The sequence below is a fragment of the Solanum verrucosum genome, unplaced genomic scaffold (assembly GCF_900185275.1).
Source record: "Solanum verrucosum unplaced genomic scaffold, falcon-dt-bn FXZP01000262.1, whole genome shotgun sequence".
Lineage (NCBI taxonomy): Eukaryota > Viridiplantae > Streptophyta > Magnoliopsida > Solanales > Solanaceae > Solanum > Solanum verrucosum.
The window spans coordinates 271,576-296,599 of NW_026020366.1; the positions used below are offsets into that span (position 1 = coordinate 271,576).

The following is a 25,024-nucleotide window of genomic DNA, read 5'->3' on the forward strand; positions in this document are numbered from 1 at the left end:
ATGATTGTGTTGATATGATTTGTGTATTGATATGAAAATTGTCATTTTCTCATTAATCGTGTGAACATGCCTATTTGCATTGATTCTGATACACTATGTTGAGATGTTGTTATACGTGTTGTGTGCTATATACATTGTGAATTGTTAGGTTGGGTGGTCTGATTTTGTGCATGTTGTAGTTTGTGGAGGTTCGGTTGGAGTGTTGGGAGTACATGTGTTTTGTATTGCTTTATTAATAGTTAATTAGTTGCTTGTTGAATACCATTGTTGTTTGGTACCCACTCCTTTGATTCTACACTTGTGTAGGTTACGAACACATATCAACGTGATTACTCTCTCTTCTCTTCTACATTCGAAGCTTATTGTTGAGAATTTGTGAGGTAGTTGATTGTCATCTCAACAGACACCTCTTACTCTCTCATTATGTTCTTGTTCTGTTCTAGAAACAAAGACATCCAAACTTGTATATATTGTAATACTTAGAGGCTTGTACATGTGACGCCAAGTTCTGGGGCATTTATAAGTTATATTATTTTTCCGCATGTTTGAGTTATACTTAGGGGTCGTTTGGTTTGAATACAAGTTATGATGTGATTACTTATGTTGGGGATAATTTATGCTGGGAGTAGTTTTTATTGTTTGTTTGGTTTGTCATATTCAAACTTATATTCATTACATAATTTTTAAAAATAAGTTGTTTGTCTACAAAAATACCCTTCACCTTAGTTTTTTTTTTTACACTTTCTTTGCAAGCTTTAGCTATTCATTCTTAAAAATAAAAATTTCTTGTATTTAGCTTAAATATTTTTTTGTGTGCATTTCCATGATTGTGTCATGTGTTTTTAAAATTAAACTTTCATCTTATTTAACTTTAAAATAAAACTTCCATCTTATTTAGCTTAAAAATAAAACTTTCATCTTTATTTAGCTTAAAAATAAAATTTCCATCTTATTTAGCTTAAAAATAAAACTTATATTTTTAGTTTATCAAAGCAAAATAAATTTTATTGAAGTTATCTATATTGTAATTGATACATGGTATATAATTTTTAAGTGAGTAATAAACTACTTAATTCAAATTTTAGGAAAAATGACGCGTATAAGCAAACATATACTAGTTAATTATAGTTTATCTTAATTACAATTCGCGACCTACTTTTAGCTATAATTACGCGACTTAGCTTTTTAGTTTTGTATAATTCGCACGTTTGTATAATTCGAAATTTGTATAATATAATTTGTATAAATTTTGTATAATATAATTTGTATAACTGCTTACACTTCATATGTTTGTAATTGTATAAATTCATTATTTCGAGTTTATACAAAAATAACTTAATTATACAAATGTACCCGCAAATTATACAAACCCGCGAATTATACAAACGAAACAGCTTAAACTGTAGCTACAACCCGTAAATATACAAACTATAGCTATGGATCATAATTAAGTTTATTATAGTGGCTATTTGCGAAAATTCCCCTTCAAGATATGTAATTTAGTAGTGGAGTGAATATTTCAAGAGAAATCAAAATGTAAATAAACATAAGAATTATGCAAATAAATTCAACTTATAATATATTCATAAATAAAAATTATATTTATAAAATGTAATTTTTTTAAATAGAAAAATATATTATCATAAAAAAAAACTATTAATTAAGGTTGTGAAGGTTACTATAGTTATTAAAAATTATGTTAATATAGATGAATGTTAAAGTGGTGTATCAAAGAGAGTTTAAGGGGGTAATGTTATTTTGCATACTTTATCCCAGGATAAGTTGTCCTGGGATTACTATTTCATCCTAGAGAGGGATAACTTATCCAGTACTATTTATTAATCCTGGGATAAGCTATCTCATCTCGGTAATCATACAAGGGATTAGTTTGGTTCGGAACTAGTTATCCCATGATTAATTATTTTGGGGTTAGTTATCCCACCCTGTATATGGGATAGGGATAACTTATCCCATCACTATGGTATAAATGGTGGAATAAGTTATCCCAAACATGTCAACCAAACAAGACACCAAACTTTTATCCCAAGACTATATATTCTTATCCCTCACACCAAACGGTCCCTAAGAGATACTAAAATTTTATCCCATGATAACTTTCTCTTATCCATCACACCAATCGACCCCTTACTTCCAACTTTATAACTCATACTGATTCTTTCAAAAGGAAAAACACCAGAAGAAACAATTGTAAGTGAAAATTACATCAGTGTAATGCAACTACAGAATATTGCCTCCACAAAGAAACAAGAAAAATTCCAGCATAAGTCAGCCATCGGTTAAGTTTAAAGATCACTTCTATAGACACAAAAACTTGTGTGACATAATTTAGCTCAAAAAGACCTCAGATCACCTATTACACTTTTAAAGACATTACACAACAGATTTTTACAAAAAGAATACTAGCTTTATAGTTTAGTCCACAAGTACCATGGAGGGAGAAGAGAAATATCTATGAAGAACAGAACTACTCTAGTATGACACCACTTCTATTTAACTTGTTTAAATCATATATTTGGTCTAAAGATAATCCATCTTGAAGCCTTCTGGGAACTATTGACCATGCGCTGTGGTTCGGAAGATGGCCAAAGTATAAATATAGGTAAATACACAAGTCAAGTTTGCTCATTCTCACTCTGTCTCCCATCCAGGGATATTAGCAGTAGCTTCATTAACCATCTTCACTAATCTTACCTGCAAAAAGGGGGGGAAACGACATGAGCAGTGATAAAAACAAGTCTGGTTCCTTGCAGATACTCACACTTTTCCTCCCCACTTGTATGTGTGCAGTTAACATGCATGTCTGCTTGCATCTGTCATTGTGATGAGATTTAATTGCCTAAATGATCACACATATTTCCATTGGTTAAGGACAAATTATACGCTTTGGGTTAAAACGGGTTATGAGGAAAGACAGATCTGTCACGCTCTAACTGAGGCAGACATGTTACCATGTCTCTCCATTTAAGCTCATCGCAGATCAATATTACACCAAATAAGAAAATAAAAGAAATGCTAGAAGTTCTCTATTGTTTCTAGTAGCAGCATATAAATCTCTAATAGGACTAAAAGTCTGTTTGGATTGACATATTTGGAGTGCTTTTAAGCCAAAATAGCTTTTAAGCATTTTTGGATTGTTCGAGTAAAAAAAAATGCTTATAATGCACCCAAGAGTGTGGCCTAGTGGTTAATGAAACGGTTGAGAGCCATGAGGCTCAGGTTCAAATTCCAGTGGAGACAAAAAAACTAGGTGATTCTTTATATCTGTCCTAGCCTTGGTGGATAGAGTTACCTCGTACCTATTGTTGGTGGGAGATGGCAGGTACCCCGTGGAATTAGTCGAGGTACGCGAAAGCAAGCACATACACCACAATCATCAGAAAAAAATAAGCACTTCGTTTTAAGCTAAAATGATAAAAATAAGTCAGCCATAAGTTAGAATAAGTCAAAAACCAAAAGTCAATCCAAACTTGGGAAATATAGGACCTGAAATAAAAACTATGCATAATTTTGGTAATGGCAATAGGATTTTGTCTTTTCCTTTTCCTTCTAGAAGAGCCATATTTACCAGTGTCATCATATTAGATGGACTATTGTTTCTAGTAAGCCCTGAACTAAGGTGATTCTCATGTCCATCTATTCCCATTAGTCCATCCTACAGGTTTCATCTTGAGAAAAAACGTCAAAAATAGTTGTTGCCTGAGGCTCTATAGTCGTAAACTTCTATGATAGAAGAAAGATAAACAGCAATGACCAATAAGGTAAAACGAAGCTATGAAGCAAAGGGAAGCCATAACATATGCTAGTACCTTTTGGCCACGTCAAGAAAGGGAAGTCAATCTGATCAGAGTATGCAAAACAAATGCAATGAGACAATACCAAAACTAAAGATAGCCTCTGTTGTTTACACAACATATAAATCTCGGCAATCTCAATTCTAAAGTTGGCAGTACAAATTTGAATGATTTCCCAGGTACTTTTTATAAAGTTAGTAGTTCTACAGCATACCGCAAAGCTGTAAACAGAGGTTTAAACGTACCACACTTTCAGGAACCCCTGGAGGGGGCAAACTAAGATTTTTTGGTGGAGGGCCTCGTAGGTAAGATCTTTTGTCAAATCTCCATTCACCAATCTTTCCATATGTCAACTCTCCCTGTTTAATCATCAAAAGGATTCAATGAACAGAACAATGTTTGTTACAGGTTAGGCCAAAAATTCCATGTTTGCAAGAACAGAATCTGTAAGTGTTTATTTTACCTTCATATTATAATCACATCCATAGGTATAATGAATAATAAACTTCTTTCCAACTTCCAGATCCCAAGGTGGCTGAAAATGACCGACATATGTTAGCTAGGGATTAGTCAAGCATAACATAACGAAGAAAAAGATATTTTCATTTAGCTCTTGTAGACCTGTAGCATGAAGTCCTTTCGAAGAATGTGCCGCACACCATGTAAAGCAGATGCCACGGCATAGCCATACCTGGAACAAGGAAATACAAATTAAATTTAGACTTCATAAGCCAAACATAACATCAACTACGAGCAACAACTGAAATGAGAAACAAAAACATCACACACATTTCCAGAACCCAGCCAAAAGCCTTGTCGGTTTCTGGATCATCTTTCATCCTCAGAGAAATATTCATCCATGTAGGAGCAATTTTCTCCAAAATGGACTGCAACATCAGAAAAAAACAACACAGAAGACCAAAAATGATTACATGGACCAGAGACATGACCAGCCCAAAAACTAGACATAATAATGAGATCAGACAGCATTTTCATCACATAGCATATTACAGCTAACCTTTTTAATTATTACAGGAGAATTTCCAATTGGATCAACATTAGTCACTGGGCCTAGATCCTCTGGATAGTATTTTCGTATAACTCCCTCATGTTCTGCTGGTTTTATGTAGAAAAAGGGAAATGCGGCTGGGAGATCTCCACGAGCCAAGTTTGGCAAGGGATTTGCAAATACATGGTCGGGCTCTGCCATTAGAATGTATCTGCATCAGTCATATCATATTGTACCGTTCAGACTATATGCATACACGAAAAAATGGTATACATTATCCAGTGTAGTGACTTACTCTTCTTCAATTGTTGCCTTTTCAAGCCACTGAACAAAAGCCCATGGTCTGTTAAGAACAATATAACCCTGAAGATAAAATGGAAAAAATTTCAGAAAAGTTAGGATGAGAAACATTTTGCTGGTGAAGCAACTTAAGTAATTAAACTCAGAGAATCAAAGCTTTCACATAAATAAAAGATATTGTCAGAACAACTCAATTTCAGTAAACTACTCGAGGCTCCCATGATTTCAAACAGCAGATGACCATTTGTTGATTCATTTGTAAACTGTTGAAAGAGAAAAAAATCAAATCATTTTCCTATTCTAAGCTTTGAGCTTCTGAAGAAATCACTCAAGTTTCCCTCTGACAAATATTTCCTTGAACAAAGGAAAAAAATTTGAACAGGTCAAAGCCATATCACCCCTAAAGTTATCTAAAAGTTCATACATAGTTTGAGCCCCGGGACAGAAGATATGAAAGACCTAAACTGAGCAGATGGAAAACCAAACTATCTTGGCATGCACTAGCAGAAATGGAAGAGCCAAACTATTGGAAAGAGTTTGAGCCAATTTCATCTTGGCTAGTCTATAGCAGGAAAATTTGTAATGGCCAACTCTAACTGATTCATTAAACATGGCCATCTGTTTTACTTGCTTATTTTCTCTTCCTTTCCACCAAGAATCTTTCCCCTTCTTATTTCCTTGACAAGCTCTGCCCATAATAAAAAAATTAACTTGTCAAAAGAGACCGGATTTTTGACATAACTACATTTTCCTCTTATGTCCTGGAGAAAAGATACTACTTGCCATATCTGGAATCATCATCACCTATTAGTTTTTGAGAAATAAAAGAATAGATTAAGATGATTCCAGACATGGCAAATAGTCCGGAATCATCTTCACCTGCAAAATCAGTTTTAATTCAATAGCTTCTTTAAGCAGGATGAAGGGGAATATTAGCTTCTTCAACTGATAGCCTAGTATTTGGAAAGGATTGTACCCTAGGCTACAAAGAAGATCTCTCATAGGATTTATTATACCAATTTTGAAACTGACATGAGTACAAGACAAGCTCCAATCTGTGCAAAACCCTCCTCACTCTCTTTTTCCTTTTGCCGTAAAAAGTACTGTTTAGGTATGAAAAATAGAAAAAGAAGAAGAAGAGAAAACCATATATATTTCAAGTGAAGGGTGTTGAAACATTTCAGCACCTCACTGAAGGGGAAAGTGGATACTTTCCCTTGCTATTGCCATGGGTCCGAAACCCAGCTTGTGTAATCTTTTTATTTATAGCACGGAAAGATCTACTCAGAAATCAGCATCTCAGCATCACTGAGATAGGATCCAACTCCCCCTGATACCTCAAGGGAATAACACAAGCTTTAGGCCCAATTCAGCTATGTTTCCGTTTTTATAAACAAGTTGTTTAGTTCCTTCAGTAAAATAATAGAAACTCTGATGTAGATTCTTTTCCCAATCAAACTTAAAGCTTAAAGAAACATCTAAGAAGCTTTCTCACACTCCCTGGGTTACTTTGGTGATCACGGGTTCAGCCACCACCTTCGTTAATTGTCAAACACCCTCGATGAAATTCTGTATATGCCACTCACAAGAACATATTCCCATACACTCAGACTTTCCGTATACCAAAATTTAAGACACTCACAAATCTTCCCAAAAATTTAAAACTCAAACTATTCAACTCTATTGTTTACTTACATGAGAAACTAAAACCTCCTTCCTCAAAGCCAGAAACTAACCAATCCCAAGAAAAGGGGTAAACTTATCAGTCACATAGGTTATAATCAAATTATCAAAACCAGAGGCCTTTCCAAAATAACCTCAACATGAAAAAAACATAAAATTCACTTCCTCAAGTCTCAAACCATCAATTCCAAGTTTTTCACAAAGTTCTAATTAACATTTAAAAGAGTAAAAACTGTACTCATATCATATCCTACAATAAAACACATATGAGGATACACAAATTCCACAACAACAACAACATAGCATCCCACAAGTGATGTATAGTATATGCAGACCTTAACACCACCTCATGCATGAGTAAAATTCCGCAACTAACAGTTTAAATATTTGAAAAATACGCAAAACCCAAAAGAATAATTCATCCAAACCAGCATTTTTTTTATAAAAATTAAACTCACCCGATCCAACCCTTCAGGAAGAGGATCAACAACAAAAGTAGGAATCTCCTCCATCAAATTATCAGGTTTACCCGAATGCAAAACCCGAGTAAACCCACCCATTTCGGATCCATCCCTCTCCTTCATCTTCTTATACCAATAGTACATAATCCTACACTGCCACTTACTGTACGGCGCATCAGTCGCCGTTAATGCCACGTGGAATTTCCGGTCACCGGATTGCACTAAATTCGATTCCTTAACCGGGTCAAACCATTCCGATCCTCCACCATTACTACTACTACCACTAGTACTAATACTAACACTGCTACTTGTCGTTGCCCTATTGTGAATTATCAATGTAACCAAATTGTATGTTGCAAAGAAGAAACCTAATGCAAGTAAGATCAGTAACAATGGCGAAACCCGACCCATATTCTTTCTGGGTATCATTTTTGAAAATTTTGGAGAAGAGAAGAGGAGAAGATTTTTTCAACGCTTTTATAATTAATTAAAGTTTAAAGATTTTGTGAGTTATATAAATAGGAAAGTTATACTGTATTAAATTTTGTTTGATTTATTGATTGTCAAAATTGGATGTCTAAGTAATATATATAGTGTTTTAGTGGATGCTAATTTTGTTTTTATTTTATTTCATTTTAAAGTGGAAAGAAAAAAAAAAAGGATAAACTCTTTGAAAAGAGAAATTTTATTATGTGTTTTAATTATCATAATAATTTATTTTATTTTTGAAAATTCAGAATAACTCATTACTATTACGATTTCTGTCATAGTTTCTATGATGAGCACTTGTGCATACTAGATAAATCTCCCATCGTGACAATAATATATTTATTAACAGATTATTTATCATTTTAATTATTTAAAATAATAATTTGTGTTCAATGGATATTTTTTTTTAAGAAAATAAGAGTAGGATAAGAGGAATGGGGAAATAACGCTCGCCTTCAATTAATTAAGTTACTAATAAAAAATTTTAAAATAATTTTTTATTTATTTTTAAAATAAAAAGACAGTTAATCTAAATAACCACGATAACGAACTATGAAAAGAGTAGATTATTTCAACTAGGAAAGCATATTGAATTTGTCTCATTTGTTGATTGTCAAAATGGGAGGTCTAATTAATATATAGTGTGGTGGTTACTAGTTTTGTTTTTCTTGTTTTGTCTTTTTATTTAATTTTATTTAAAGCATAAAGAAAGAAAGAAAAAGGATAAACACTTTAAAAATAGCAATTTAACTAAAGATGTACATAATTTAATTTGAAATGATTCTTTTCTAGAAGAAATATTCGCCTCCTGACCATTTTATTTGTTATTTGAAAGTAGAAAGAAAGAAAGAAAGAAAGAAAGAAAAATGATAAACTCTTTTAAAAAAAAAGAGCAATTTTATTATTTATTTTAATTATCATAATAATTTATTTTATTTTTGAAAATTCAGAATAACTCATAGCCGTTATGATTTCTGTCACAGTTTCTATGGTGAGCACTTTGTGCACACTAAATAAACCCTCACCGTGAAAAGATAATACTTATTAAAAGATTATTTATCATTTTAATTATTTAAAATAATAATTTTTGTTCAATGAATTTATAAAAAAAATAAGATTAGGATAAGAGGAATGGAGAAATGATTACAATTAGGGGTGTTCACCGGATAAAAATTGATTCAAACCGATTAAATAAATCAATTTTATTTGGATTAGATTTGGTTTGATTTTGATTTTTAAAAATCTATAGTATTTGGTTTGGTTATAGCTTTATTCGTAAAAAAACCAAAAAATAACCGAACCAAACTGAAAAATTATATTCATATATATTTTATTATTTTACATACATAATATATTATTTTTATAAACAATTTAAAGATCTCGTATATGTTTTCATCAAAATTTATTTATAATTTACTTATGAAAGTAAAAATGTCCAAGGTAAGAACATTTATCTTGTTGATTTCATGTATATGTGTGTATCTATGATAATTCTTTGGGATTGATTGTCTCTTCCGTCTAGGACAAAATAGTGAATTTTGAAGCTTTGTTCGTAGTAAATTAAGTGATCGAGAGTTTTATAATGTTAGTCATTCTAACTATTTTTTTCATTTTGAATGGATTGTTGTCATTTTTTTTTCATCTTTTAAATAGTTTCTTTTATTTTTGTGTATGACTGATAACTGAATAACTAATTAAACTAATTCAAACCGAACCGAAATCGATAACAACTAAACCGATAAATGTATATTATATTTGATTTGGTTTGATTTTGATAATTTTGAAACCGATTAAGTTGGTTTGGTTTTAATTTTGCTCAATAACTGACCCAAATCGATCCGTGAACATTACAATGTGTGAATAAAATTCTCACGTGAGAGTGTAGATAATCAATTAACTAAGTTACTAGTAAGATTTTGTAATAATTCTTTTTTAATATTTTTTTTTAAAAAAAAAATCTAAGCAACCACAATAACTAAAGAAGAGGAGAAGATTTTTTCAACTAGGAAAGTATATATATTGATTTTGTTCGATTTGTTGATTGTCCAAATGGGAGATCTAATTAATGTAGAGTGTAGTGGTTGCTAATTTTGTTTTTCTTGTTTGTCTTTTTATTTAATTTTATTTAAAGCATAAATAAAGAAAGAAAAAGGATGAACTCTTTAAAAAGAGCAATATAACTAAAGATGTACATAATTTAATTTGAGACGATTCTTTTCTAAAAAAGAAAAAATTGTCTATTTTGATTATCATATTTTTATTTATTATTTTAATTATTTAAAATGATATTTTTGTTCAATAAATATTCTTTCTTAAAGGAAAAATAAAAATAGGAAAAGGGGAAATTGGAAATAATTACAATGTGTGAATAGAATACTCACGTCAGAGTGTAGATAGTCATTTTAAAAAAAAAACTAAAAGTAAATGTAGATAGTCAATCTACTAAGATTTTTACAATAAATATTTTCTCTTTAATAAATAAAAAGAAAGTTAATCTAAGCGATCACAATAATATTGAAGTGTATATGTTTGCGTTCTTCACTTAGTTTTCTTATACTAATTAGTCAATGTTTACTTTCAAAAATAATTATTACTAAAATCAAAATAGAATGAGTATACTCAAATTATATTTTGATCTTTTAAATTAACAATTATTTTGGACCCTTATTTTACGCAAGAATAATAAGTAAAGTGGCTAGGAGGAGTACTAAACACGTCATGTGAACTTGCTAAATATGTAAACTAATTTTCTTCTTATCATGTTTTACATTTTTTCTTCTTAAATTTTCTCCATCACATAAATAAACATTATGTGTATATGTTAAAGTCAAGTTTTCTAGCGTATTAAGAGAAAAAAACAAAGCTTTGAAGCATTCAATATATTTAATTTAAATTCAAAATCTTACTATACATTATTTTACAATTATGGAGAGTGAATGAGGGGCTAATGCTTTTTTTTTTCTTTCGCAAAGTCAAAATTTGAAGACATATTCAAAGATTAAGATGTGTATAAAAATTGTTTAAATATTTAAATATTATATTAAAATTTGAGCTAGAATTTGACTGTTGTTTTGTGAATATCTAAATGTATAATATTTATATGCATTAGATTAATAAATATAAATTTCATATAAAATGCTAATTAACCGAACAATACAATTATAAAATTATAAAATTATAATATGATTGGCGGTAAAGATGGCTAACAAATATGATTGCAAGTACCGACTAGGTATGATTGGTGATAACATTGGTTGATGGCGATAGTCAGTGGCGGACCCAGGATTTTCACGAAGTGGGTTCAAGATATAAAAATATACCTAATATTATTTGTAATTTTTATGAGTCTAACAACATACATATTTGACTATACTAAACAATGTTAATAAATTTGAAAAAAAATTACATTGACTTATGAATGAGACGGTAAATAACAAGATGAACGAAAAACTAGGCTTCAATATAAACTAAGAAGATAAAAGAATATTATGAATGATTTCTCTTCATTCAACAGTTAACAAATAAAAACAAAATATTAAACAAAATAATTATAACCTTAATTTCAGAATTGAATACATAGAAACATACCTAATATTATTTGTAATTTTTTGTTGATTTTAGAATGATAAGGGATTTTTTAGTTGAAGAAATAAAAAATAACCACAATAATCATATATGTATATATAAAGACTAGAATCAAGAGCGAAAAACATACTTGTGCAAGATTTGAGAGATGGGGAGAGTTTTTTTCCTTCAACAAAAAAATATGCTCAAAATTTTGGGGGGAAAAGTAAGAGAGGTTCAAGAAGATTTCAACAAAGAAGAAGATAAAATGATTTTTAAAATTGAAAATAATAGGGATTAGTGCTTTTTTGGTTGAGTTTTTTTTTTTTTTTTTTAAAACTAAAAACAAAAAGGACAAAAGTTGTTGACTATTGGACTTTAAATGTAAAAGTAAAAAGCTATTCTACTTTTTATAGTTCCTAAGTAACTAAAAGGACAAAAGTTACTTAGGACAAAATTGTGTCTGAATGTTTTATATATAAAAAAAACGAATTAAAACTGAAATGTGGCTATAGGGATTCGATCCCGGGTTGGCTGGGAAAATTGAACCCCCTCAGCCACTCGGCTAAGCTTCAACTTGTGTTAGTGGGTTCAAAATTTAATATATACATATAAAATTTTAAAAATTGATTAAATATACATATATATACAGTGTTATTTTTCAACGAAGTGGGTTCATATGAACCCACTTGAACCACTGTAGGTCTGCCCCTGGCGATAGTTATGTATAGTAGTTAGTGGTGATGGTGATGATTAATAGTGGTGGTTGATGATATTAGTTGGTAGCGATTGTTGGTTGTGTGTAACAATTCTCAAGGTCATTTTATGATTTTTATTTCTTTTCCCGGTTTCACCCCTCCACATAGCTTTGGTTAGCCGTTCATGACTTGTGGAGATGGGTGATACGACTTTCCAAGTGGTCAAATGTGTTTTAGAAGAGTTGGTGAGTGTTGGAAGTTTGAAACTTAAGAGGGTTCACCAAAGTCAATATGTTGGATTAACGAGTACGGGTTCGAGTTTTGAAGATTCCACTAAGTCCAAAGGGTGAATTGTGACTTAGTTGGATGGTTTGCAAGGGTCCCTGGGTACTCGAGAATAATTTGGACCCTTGAATAGGATTATGGAGTTCCTTAAGTTTAGAGTTGACCTCGAGCAACATTCAATTATATATGATAACCTCAAAATAACGATTTGATGATTTCGATAGATTTGAAATGTTTTTATGATCAATTTGCACTATTGATTTGTGTTCGAACTAGATTTTTAGTTTTGGGTACGGTCAGGGGCGGCTTAACGTGATTGGGGGCCTAAAGCGAAATTTCAATTCAGGACCTAAAATATAAACAAACTCCATATACATATTTAATTCAAAATTTATTTTGCTTACACTATTTAGATGAAAATTATTAGTATTTTAATATTGTTTTTTCAGTTATTAGTTTTAGGTAAGATTTTATCAACTCAACATTGAAAAACATCCTTTCAACAATTATTATATGAATTGTTAACATAATTATATAAGTAATATTAATTAAAGATAAGAATTGTTGACAAATATTAATTAAAGATAAGAGTTAGAACCATAAAATTTGACGCAACAAGTTGATGACTTGGTATACCCCATTTTAGTATGCTTGTAGTAATGCTTGAAACTAAAATTTAAAAAGAAATAAAAAAGAATTTGTAATTCACTTTGTTCAACACTTTTCACTATTGATTCTTATTTTTAACAAAGTATAAAAGATGTTAAAGTGGGTAAAATAATATATTTTTTTAAAAATTATACTTTTATTATAAATAATCAATATTTTCTATAGAATTTTTAACACATAATTTATTCTTGATAAAAATTTGGGGCCCCCGAAATTTGGAGGCCTAAGGCAAAAGCCTTGTTTTCCAAAGCATAGAGCCGGCCCTCGGTACGGTATGTCTGTATCTTTGCAGGTGTTGTTTAGTAACCAAAATACTCCAATTCGAACTAATTTTTTTAGTTTTTTCTTATCAAAATCTCGTACTATATTTGATAATTTTGTTCATTAAAATTTAACTTAAATAAGAATAATATATTCCGCGTAGCTTCACAAAGTGAGGTATAAGTAATATAAAATGTATGCAAATATTATTCTTATATTACAGATAGAGAGGTTATTTCCGATAGATCTTCGGCTCAAAGAAAAACAATCCAGAAAGTCCTATAAAAAAATAACGAAAGCGTAAGAAACAACAATTAGTTATAGAATAGAAAATACAAATAAATAATCTGATAATCAAGGTATAAGAAACAATATATAGTAACAAAAATCGAAGGACGAGAAACTACATGATCAATATTGCAACTATTAGTATATACAAATAGCAAAACAACACGCTGCTACCAACTAACCTTTTATCCTAATCCGTGTCCTTCACACTCCCTTATCTAAATCCATGTACTCAAATAAATTGAAAATAAATTATTTGACTTTTATTTATTTATTTCAATTAAAATTTAAACTCTAAATTTCTCATAATTTTTATTCCACTAACCAATACGTTGACATTAAATATTAATCCAATTTATGCCCACTTTATATTAGACTGGTCCTACTATGATATTTTAGAGAAGGGAATTGGAGTTTTATGCCTAATTTATGTACATCCTATTTTAGTTTGGTCACTCTGGATACATGTTAAACTTTTTAATAACGATGTAATTTATTTTGATTTTTTATAGCAAAATTTTATTATAAAATACATATCACATAGTAACATAATATGAGATATTGTTATAATAAAATGTTATTAAATTAAAGAAAATAATTGTTATAGACGAGTCTGAATTTTAGTTGTAACCCATATGCGGCACATTATGTTAGATTATTTATTCTACATTAGACCACAAATAGAGATTAGATTTGAATGAATCCAATATAATATCCCTTCCATTTCATTTTATATTTGTAATGGTGTTTAACTTAATTCAATATTTTTAAATATTAATTTGATTTATGTATACACATAATATATTTCCACCTTTCAGTGATGAAAAATAGTATTAAAATGGAACTAATTAAATTTCCTATAAATTGAAGAGAATTTAGAATTTTGTAAATGGAAGAGACTTTCAGATTTTATTCTATGTAGTTCATATATAATATGATTTTGAAATACTTATGGAAAAAAATAATTTCTTAAGTAGAAATTGATTGACTGTGATATTCATGTTTATCATTTCAGATTAAACCATTATTAGGTGAATTGAAATGAAATTTTTTAAACTCTAGTTTTGGATTATTTTTTTTGACAATTAATAAATGGAGTCTGTGGAGGATATTATTTTAAAGTTGTACTTAAAATTTGAAGTTAAAAATATTTGAGCTATTTAGTGATATTTTTGACTATTTTTGTGGGTCGAAGTTTGTAGGAGACGAAATCTTATTTCTTATATGATAGTGTAGAAATGTATATAAGCATACCTTTTGTGGGTTGAAGTTATTCTACAATAACTTTATACAAATTCGATACATTGTAATTTTGTATAATAGTGTAAAAATGTTATAATATTATACATCAAATATATATAACAATATTTTTTACAAAAAAATTGACTATGTAGTGTAACTGAAAACAAAAACATGACTTCATGAATTTAACATTTTATGCTGGACAGTATTCTTTTTAAAAAATTTAATAAACTAATCTAAAACAATCTTTTTGTGGCATGTAAACAACTTCATGGGATCACATCGTCCATTGTTGATGATTTTTAGACATACAATAATTGTATTGAGATCTGATTAAATTTAAATTTTTATTGAAAACTTCTATACTGAGGAATAAAAATCTCTTTAATAATATGTACAATTAAAATTTTTTAATTAAAAAATAAAAAATACTTATCACAATTCTTATTGATGATGTGAAACAGCTTGTCCATCTCTTTATAGTTCCACCTACGATTATACCATAATTAACAATCCAAAATTCTTGACTTTATTTAATATTATGAATCCCCACTCAATTGTTAGACTTGCTTACCCTACATTTAGCTACATTTTTCGCAGCAATTTAATTATCTTTTTTTCTTCTTCAAATTAGTGCCCCAACTTTTTAGGGTGTGTTTGGTATGAAGGAAAATGTTTTCCTAGAAAATGTTTTTTTGGAAAATAAGTTGATTTATGATTTATTTTCTCATGTTTGGTTGGTGAGTACAAAATATTTTTCAGAAAAGATTTTTAGTGTTTGATTTTATGAATGAAAAAAGTTTTTGAGAAATATATTTTATTTTTATTAGAGTAGAAATATTTTTTGAAATTGAAAATATTTTTTAAAAACAAACTTAACTTTTTTTTCAGGCGGGGGGGGGGGGGGGGGAGGGGTGAAAATAAAAATTTGAAGTTGAAAATATTTTTTAAAAACAAACTTAATTTTTTTTTTTGGGTGAGGGGCTGGTAGGGGGTCGAGGGTAGGGGTGAAAAAATTAAATTTTGAAGTTGAAAATATTTTTTAAAAACAAACTTAATTTTTTTTTGGGGGGTGGGGCTGGTATGGTGGGTGGGGGGTCGAGGGTAGGAGTGAAAAAAAAAGAAATTTTGAAGTTAAAAATATTTTTTAAAAACAAACTTAATTTTTTTTGAAGGGGTGGGGGGTAGGTAGGGGGGCTGATGGGGGGGGGGGGGTGAGGGTGGGGAGGTTAAAAAATAAAAAAATTGAAATTAGAAATATCTTTTAAAAATAATTTTTAATATTTTTTTTGAGGTGGGGGTGGTGGTAGGAGGCTGGGGGTAAGGGTGAGGGTGGGGTAAAAAAAATTGAAGTTAAAAACATTTTTTAAAAATAAGCTTTAAATTTTTTTTATTTTGGGGGGTGGTTGGGGGAAGGGGGGCTGATTTGAGGAAAGGGACAAATAAATTGATTTTTTCAACAAAAAAAATTGTAATTTGAAGTTGGAAGAGAGTTTTGGAAAATGTTTTCCTTAACTTTTGAAGGGAAGTCTTTTTCCTTAAATTTGAGGAAAATGAGTTGATTTGGAAAAATATTTTCCAAAATATTTAATCCAACCAAACATGGAAAAATTGAAAAATGTTTTCCTTCGTACAAAACACACCCTACATCAAGAAGTAACTAAGAAAAATACAAAATAAATAATTAATTAAACTACATCGAGAAGTAATTAAGAAAAAACACTTCTTTGTTTTGTTTTTCTATTTATTATTTTTGTCTTTTTGTCATTTATCATTTTATTCCTTTGTCTCTTATGATAATATTTTTATTATTTGTTTTTTTCTTGATTTTCTCTTAATTTCTTTTTTCTCTTTTTTGTTAGTTTATCCTTCTTTTTTTTATAAAAAAAACAGATAACTAACTATTTTTTTAATTCTCTTGAAAATATTACCTAACTACTTTAGGATTAATAAATAAAATATAGCTAGAGTATAATAAGAAATAATTAAGAAAAACACTAAATTCATTAGCTTGTTTATTAGAATCCAAATTAATAAAAAGCATATTTTTATCATTTTTGGCTCTTGCAAATGAAAATAAATTATGTCGTGTGCCCCCTTTCCTATGGACTGGTGGTGCACTGGTGGGAGTGCTTCACCTTAACCAGAGGTCTCGGGTTCGAGCCCTGGGTATGGAGAAAATCCTGTTGGGAGCGCCACCCCCAAATGGGCCCTGCAGAGCGTGATCTGGATTTAGTCGGAGCTCCAATGTGGACTTCGGACACCGGGTGGGAAACAAAAAAAACATATACACAACTATAATGTGACAACATCATGGAGGTCTCACAATTGGACTGAAGCAATCCTTATGAATGATATTAGAATAGTATATAACTATATATTGTGATGATATTATGAAGGTCTTATCGAAGGACTGAAGTAAACCTCGATGATACCATGAGAGTATATAGAAATATTGTCATAGTATCGCTTTTCGAGAGTCAAACAATTTAAGTTTGACCGAGAATTTGCTCATGAAATCTTCAAATTTTTTAAAATGAAATTTATATATTTGTAAACTACATAAAAAGTACTATAAGTCTCAATAATTGATAATTCAAAATATTTAAAAGATATACGAAAAAATTACGATCAAAGATAAACTTGTTTGAATCTCGAAATCATTATATAAAATAATCATCAATGATATCATGTTAGTAAATGATATGTTGTGATGGTATTATTGAGAAATTATGAGTTCTCTCTTGAAGGACTGCTCATTAGTCAATGATACCATGCTATTATATATATATACATACATACATAAATACATAATGTGTTGGTATCATTAAAAAATGTGTTGGTTGTACATGAATGACGGTCGGAAACCTTAATGATACCATAACGTTATATGAATATACTATTATGATATCATTAAGGAATGAGTAGTTTTATAAATAAATGAATGAAGGAAATCTTAGTGCTACCACAACATTATATTCGTATATTTTGATGGTATCATACCTGATCTGAAGAGTGTTACATATTATAAGAAATAGTCCTTAATGATACCATGTCAGTATATGATATGTTGTGATAGTATCATTGAGAAATTATGAGTTCCTCCCTTTAAGGACCGCTCATTAGTCAATGATCTCATGATATTATATATATAATAGTTGGTTGTCCATGAATGAGTGTAGGAAACCTTAAGGGAAAAGACATAAATTCTCCCTTGAACTTGTCCCGAAAAGTTAGTTACACGCTTAAACTAACATGGTGACTTATTACACACATATACTATTCAAAAGTGAATTTTCTTACCCCCTAAAATTGATGTGGCAAAAAAAAATAAAAAAATAAAAAATAGGTGCATCAGTTTGAAATTAAAGTTAAAAAGAAAGAGTTAGAATCATCTTTTCCACCCCCCCCCCTCCCCCCCACACACACACCTCTTCTTCTTCAAACCCCACCCATTGTCCTCTTCTTCTTCATTCTTTATTTTCATCACACTTCTTTATTTTTTTATCACAATCTTAAAACACAATTTTTTTGATTCGCAATTAGGTTAATTCCCATAGATTTGTTAGTGAATGATTGTATTTTATCTAGAATTTTTTTGATTGATTGTTTCTATCTTTTTCATTTTTTTGGACTTTGTTAAAGAATTCTTGGTTGTTGATCAATTTTTGGGTTTGGTGGTGATGGGTGGCGGGTGACAAACATTAAAAGAGGTAATTGAAGGTGGTGAAGAAGAAAAAATCGATATTGATAATGGTGGTGGTGATATTTGGTGTTGGGTGACAAAGAAGAAGAAGAATTGAAGGTGATATAGTGGTGGTGAAGAACAAACTCAATAGTGAAGGTGGGGCCGGATATGATTTTTCGATGAAATGAGAATTGAAAATGGGTGGGATTAGTGACGAAGAAGATATAATTATTAGAGAATTAAAACAATTAATTAGGAATTAGTTAGAGTAAAATATAGTTAACAAAAGAAAAGTTAATTAATAAAGAAAAGAAAACAAAAAATTATAATTTATGACATGACGCTGACGTAGCGCTGATGTGGCAGTGAGTGTAATACACCACATAATGTGAGAGTGGCGTTACACGTCTCAGGGTGGTAATAAATTCACTTTTGAGCAGTTAAGATGTGTAATAGGTTACCATGATAGTTTAAGCGTGTAACTGACTTTTCAGGACAAGTTCGGGGGGAAAGCTATGCCTTTTTGAAAACCTTAATGATACCATAACAACATATTTGTGTTGTTATGGTATCATTAATGAATGAGTAGAATTATGAATGAATGAATGAAGGAAACCTTAGTACTACCAAAATAGTATATTCACATATTGTGATGGTATCGTACATGATTTGAGGAGTGTTATTGATTATGTGAAACAATCCTTAATGATACCATGCCAGTATATGATGGTATTATGGAGGTGGAACTGCGAGATTGAAGTACAAATCAATGATATCATGGCATCACAAAAATATATTGTGGTGTTATCATTATAGGCTGAAGCAAATCCCAATTATATCATGTTAGTGTAGAAATATACAACGATGGTATCATGGAGGTCTCACTAAAATATTGAAGCATGCATCAATGATATCATGAAAGTGTGTAGATATATTGTGATAGTATTATTATAGACCGAAGCAAATGAAAATCAAACATAAATAAAAAGCGAAAAGAAAATTAAACGAAATGGGAAAAAATAAAAAACAAAATATAAAATAACCAAAAATATGAAATTAAATTGTGGTGAAAAAATAATGAATATTATGATTTGAGAAAATAAGAAAACGAAAGAAAAATAATAAAGAATAAAGAATAATCAGAAAAAATTAAAAGAAAAGGAAAGGAACATAAAAAAAGAAATTAAAAAATAAAGAGAAAATAAAATGACCTTTACCTTGGCTTTAACGGATAACTATATCCTCCAACTTTGAGTGCGACAAGTAGACACTTAAACTTGTATAAAATTGAAGAAGTAGACACACACGTCCCACATGACATAATACATGTAATACGCTATGTCGGACACAATATTTTCATGTAGGGTGTCATGTGGGACGAATGTGTCTATTTTTTCAATTTAATATAAGTTTAAGTGCCTACTTGTGCACACCCAAAGTTAAAGGTCATAGTTGTCAGCTGACGCCAAGTTAAGAGTTATGCTTATGTATTGTAAGGTCTTAAATTAAGCAAACACATTTGCTCATGAAAGAATATGACTATTATGAAAAGTCATCTGTCCATGAAAGATCATGGCTGTTATGAAAAATTATCTCTTAAACTCTATAAATATAAGGACTCTTTAGAAGTACCCTAAGAAAAATCTGCAAGTATATACAAGGGCTTTTTTGTATTCTAAAGGGAATTGTTTGTAGTTTCCCAATATGTATACGTACAATATCTCTTTAAGGAAAGTGATTCTTCACGCCTCAAAACCATCTTCTTCAATTATATTTTCTATTATTTTTTCTAACACTTTTCACTCGTACCCCTTTTTAACGGAGAACTCCACATCAACATAAATTACGCGAAAATAAAATAAAATAAAATAAAAAACTCTCATCCTTAATCTAACTTGCACCCGACCCAACTAATAAGTAACCCAAACAAATATTTCCCTTTCCATCTCACCTAAATTAACTACCTCCACAAATTCAAATCAATTTACAAGAACCCCAAAAATAAGAAATCTAATAAAGATAAATTATTTTCACGTGTTGTAGAAAGTCAAGAACTGTCCGTAATTAATTTCAAAACTTGCAATTTGAGGCAAGTGAAATTGAAATTGCAGCAGAATTTGAATACATGCATATAGAACTATTTGGATCAACATATATAGGTTATTGTTGTATTAAATGTGTGAAGTTTTATGGAGAAATGAAGGAGATGAAGAAGATCGGATAAATTTATTTTGAGATATAATTTACTATGTGTTTTGTTTAGTTTAATGGGTTGGGTTCGAGTTAAATATATGAAATCAAATTGAAATTGGATAGTTTTGATTAATTTGGAGAAGTCGTCATATTAAAGGGTATATTTATTTGTCACGATCCAAAAATAGAACATGATGACACCTGCCTTATCCCATCAAGACAGGTTAGCCTAAATCAACCTCGATAAGGTAAATGTAGAAGTAAGAACAAAATAGAGAACTAACATAGCATAAATCATGGGAAATCATAATATAACTCAATTACCCCTAAAATCTGGTGTTATGTGTACAAGTCTCTAAGTATTACAATAGATTCAAAAGAAATACAAGTCTGAATATTTCTGTTTCTAGAGTATAACAAGGATATAATGAAATAACAAGTGACGTCTGCCGAGATGACAAGCAATAACCTCACGAACTCCAAAAGCAAGCCTCTAATGAAGATAATAAGAGCTTAATCAAGACGATCTGGATTCATCACCTACACAGGTGTAGAAAGCAAGGGGATGAGTACCAAACAACGACGATACTCAACAAACATACCTAACTAACCCTAAAAATAATAATATTAAGCACAAGTACTCTAACACACCATCTGAACCTCCTTATATTACAACTTGCATAAGAATCAGACCAACCCAATCTAACAAATCAATATATATGATTACAACACTATACATATACTCATTGTAATTCACACATCAAAGTCTCCATAACATCAATATTACACTACACATTCAAATATTCATGAACATCCATGCTCACTCATAAATATCAAAGATGATGAGGTGTAAGTGCAATGCGATGCAACTGTCATATATCATGCATGATGAATGTCTATCCTATCGATGCATGCCCACTGACTTGCAGGCCGGGACACACATGGGACATAACTGTCCATGCATCACTGCACATACCCGCAACTTGTAGGCCGATACCCATGAAGGATGTATCAGTCCACACATCCACCAGAACCATTTTCCATCGGCATAAATATCACTCGCTAGAATCATTTTTCATTGGCATAAATATCACTTGTCAAAACCATTTTCCATCGGCATATCAAGAATTCAAATCTCATTATAATGTTTCAGAATCAATGCTAATAAGCAAGTTTACAAGAATAATAGAAAGATGATAAATTCTATATAAATACACAATCCACACTCATAAAATCATGACATATCATCAATAGTGAGTCAATATAACCGTCCAAATCATTCATGCCACATTATACAATAGTTTATCAATGAATTTCTTTTTACCCCATATTATCATTATTAGAATTTAATCAATAGTTAACAACAAACAAGAACTGTGAAATCCTTCACCAATTTTCATTATTTCCCATCACAAAAGAAGGCATACAAAATTCAATACACTTAACAAAGGGTCAAATATGTCATCTTTCCTTAAAAAGAAAATAATCAACTCGACACTAGAGCCTTCCTTTTACGATGAGTCTTCAAATCCAAACAAACTTATCAAATAAATAATCCCAATAAGAAATCATTAACAACAATATTCGTAACACTGATTTTGAAAAATGGGTCCAAATTGACATAAAATGCCATTTTCGAGGGCCAGGGTTAAATTTGGATTTTTTAGAAAATCAAGGTACCCTAAGATTTTGGAACTCATAAATAAAATCGTAAAGAAAACTGAGTTGAAATTCTCCTTAAAACTCAATTTTACTAAGAACAATATTTCAAGAGAAAACCTCCAACCTTTGAATTTGAAAATAAGATTTAGATTTAAAAATCATGAAATGATGATTGGGTAAGGAAGGGAGGGAATTAAAATCACTTACCGAATAATTTTAGCTTGAAAAATATCTTTAGAATCGCCTTTCTAGAGCTCTCAAGGTTCCAAAATAGAGAAATGGGGGAAGAAATCATGTTTTGAGAATTTTAATTAACTTGCCAGATAGTTGTTCTCCGAGATCGTGGCCAAAGCCCTGCAAATGCAGAGGTCAGAGCTCATACGCTTCGTAATTGTGGTCAAGAGTTCCACAGCGCAGGAGTTAAGCCGGCTGACCCTTCGCGAATGCGAAGGTCAACTTCTTCGCCCTCCTCGGTTGCAGTCAAGGCTCCGTGAACACGGAGGCGAGATCACAAGACCCTTCACGAACAAGAACAACCTTCGTGAACACGGACAAGCTCCACGAATGCGAAAGAGGCACCAAACATCAGGAATACAACAAAACATCAGGACACAAAAATTCACCAAATGAACCATCGAGAGTCGTTTGAAATCTCATGCACATAAACTAGATATGCTACCTAACTTACCTCGACATTATGGACTCAATGGAACTTTTGAGACACAGATTCAATGTTTTCTTGACCCAAAACCTGTTAAAGTCGCAATAAACTTTAACTCAAAAATATAAAATTACCCTCGAAATAGAAAATTCAACAAAGAACTCATCTATGCCTAAAATTATCTTCAATCCAACATAATCGTCAAAAATCCAATTCGAATGTCCAAATTTTGAATATTGACCAAAGTCAACTCTTGATCTATATACACTTAGACTTACAACTCAAGAGCCCAAATCCACATAAGGACTTCAAAACTGAAAACGACAACACTCCTCGACCAAATTTCGCATTCCAGAGTTGATGGGACTAACATAATTCCATTCAGAGACTCCTAGCTCCGGTTGGTGACAAAACCCACTTTTAACAACTTAAAGTTTCCAAAAACTCTAAAACTATGAAAAATCACAACTTTTCAATCTAATTTCAAAATCAAATTCCTAAATCGAAAAACATGACTCGGGGCAACCAACAGAAGGGGTAAGACGATAATTTTTTTCAAAAATTTTCAAAATAACCTTCAGGATCATTACACTATTAAGTTTGGTAACGACAGGGGTATCAATAACCACATAGTATAATGAAGGGTAAAACTAACCATTAAACGAAAGTTGAGGAATATTTTAGACCATTTTCCTTTTGTTTTAATAAAATAATAATTTTTTTCTCTTCCGTTAGAGGAAAAGGGGTATATGTGAGCCATTTGTGTATAAGTAAAAGTATATATGAGTCAGTTCCATAACGAGGGATGTCAACTCTAATTGAAAAAACTGAGGGGTATGTCCGGCCTTTTTCTCAAGTTTACCGTGTATATAGCTTCCTAATAATATTTTCTATATTACCATCGTAAAAGATGTGTTCAACATATTTATATATGCAACTTAATTTTACCTCAAATATCATTTTGATAGAAAATAAAAAAAAGAAGAAGCAACTTTAACCTCACATAAGTAATTGGTTTGTGGGGGGTGGGGGAGGGAGTTGTAATTTTCGAGTGTAACACATAAATCTCTTCAACTTTGAAAAAGTATCAATCTTTAGTGCATGAAATCAAGAGTGAATGTGTACCTACCCTTATATATGTTAACAAACTACGGGATAAAGAAGGTCAATATAGTACTTTGTTTTTAACTATATTTTTTTATATGTTAAATATTATTTCTTATTAATAATATTTAATACTCAATAATATTTAATAAATTAGAATAATTTAATTAATTATATATTTTTTAATGGGCGTGAAATAAGTTAAAATAATACTTATTTGCGGCGAATGGAGTAGTTAAAATGATGATGTCACTATAATTTTATTTCTTAGAAGGTGATACCACTAACCAAAGACAAAGACTCCATATACCCCCAATTGTATGTAGATAGAGAAAGTCTAACTTCTCACTAAAACCAAATGCCTCACCTAGGCAAGATCCCACCAAACAGGGATCCACCTGATGATTGTGAGATGTCTCTGGATCCACCTACGGAAACCACTATGAACAATGCTAATGATATACCTAGGGAACCTCTTTCCTTCATTAATGCCCTCATTAAATCTGTCCCCGTGATAAATCCTCAATCTACTATGGAAATAGATATTGGGACCCAGTGCAAGCAACACCATCTTCTCAACATAATTTAATTGTTGATACTGAAGAAGACTAATTAATTCTTACCACTGAGGAGAAAGCCAGGATTCAGAAGCCATGGTCCTACTCCATTATTATCAAGCTACTGAATTAAAAAATATATGGCGACCCTTCGAAGAAATAGTCCTCATAGATCTGGGCTTCGAATACTATATTGTGAAGTTCTTTAAAGAGGAAAACATGCGCCTAGCTTTACAAAATGAACCCTGGTTTATCAATGGCTTCTTCCTCTTCATAAAAAAATGGCATCCAAATTTCGTAGCCTCGGAAGCAGACGAAACATACTCAGCTATATGGATCCGATTGCCGGAACTACCTACAGAGTACTATGACCATAATGTTTTGGCCAGAATCGGAAA

At 30.8% G+C, this 25,024-nt stretch overlaps 1 protein-coding gene across 1 annotated transcript; it reads right to left on the reverse strand.

The window, feature by feature from the left end:
- Positions 1-2,297: 2,297 nt before the first annotated feature.
- Positions 2,298-7,928, reverse strand: LOC125837910 (hydroxyproline O-arabinosyltransferase NOD3-like). The gene is made up of 8 exons (XM_049516983.1): positions 7,263-7,928; positions 5,117-5,184; positions 4,831-5,032; positions 4,602-4,699; positions 4,434-4,503; positions 4,276-4,347; positions 4,058-4,171; positions 2,298-2,712 (listed from the first exon to the last, which is right to left on the reverse strand). The coding sequence occupies exons 1-8, from the start codon at positions 7,692-7,694 to the stop codon at positions 2,650-2,652; spliced, it is 1,119 nt and encodes a 372-aa protein (XP_049372940.1). The 5' UTR covers positions 7,695-7,928; the 3' UTR covers positions 2,298-2,649.
- Between the last annotated feature and the right edge of the window lie 17,096 nt (positions 7,929-25,024).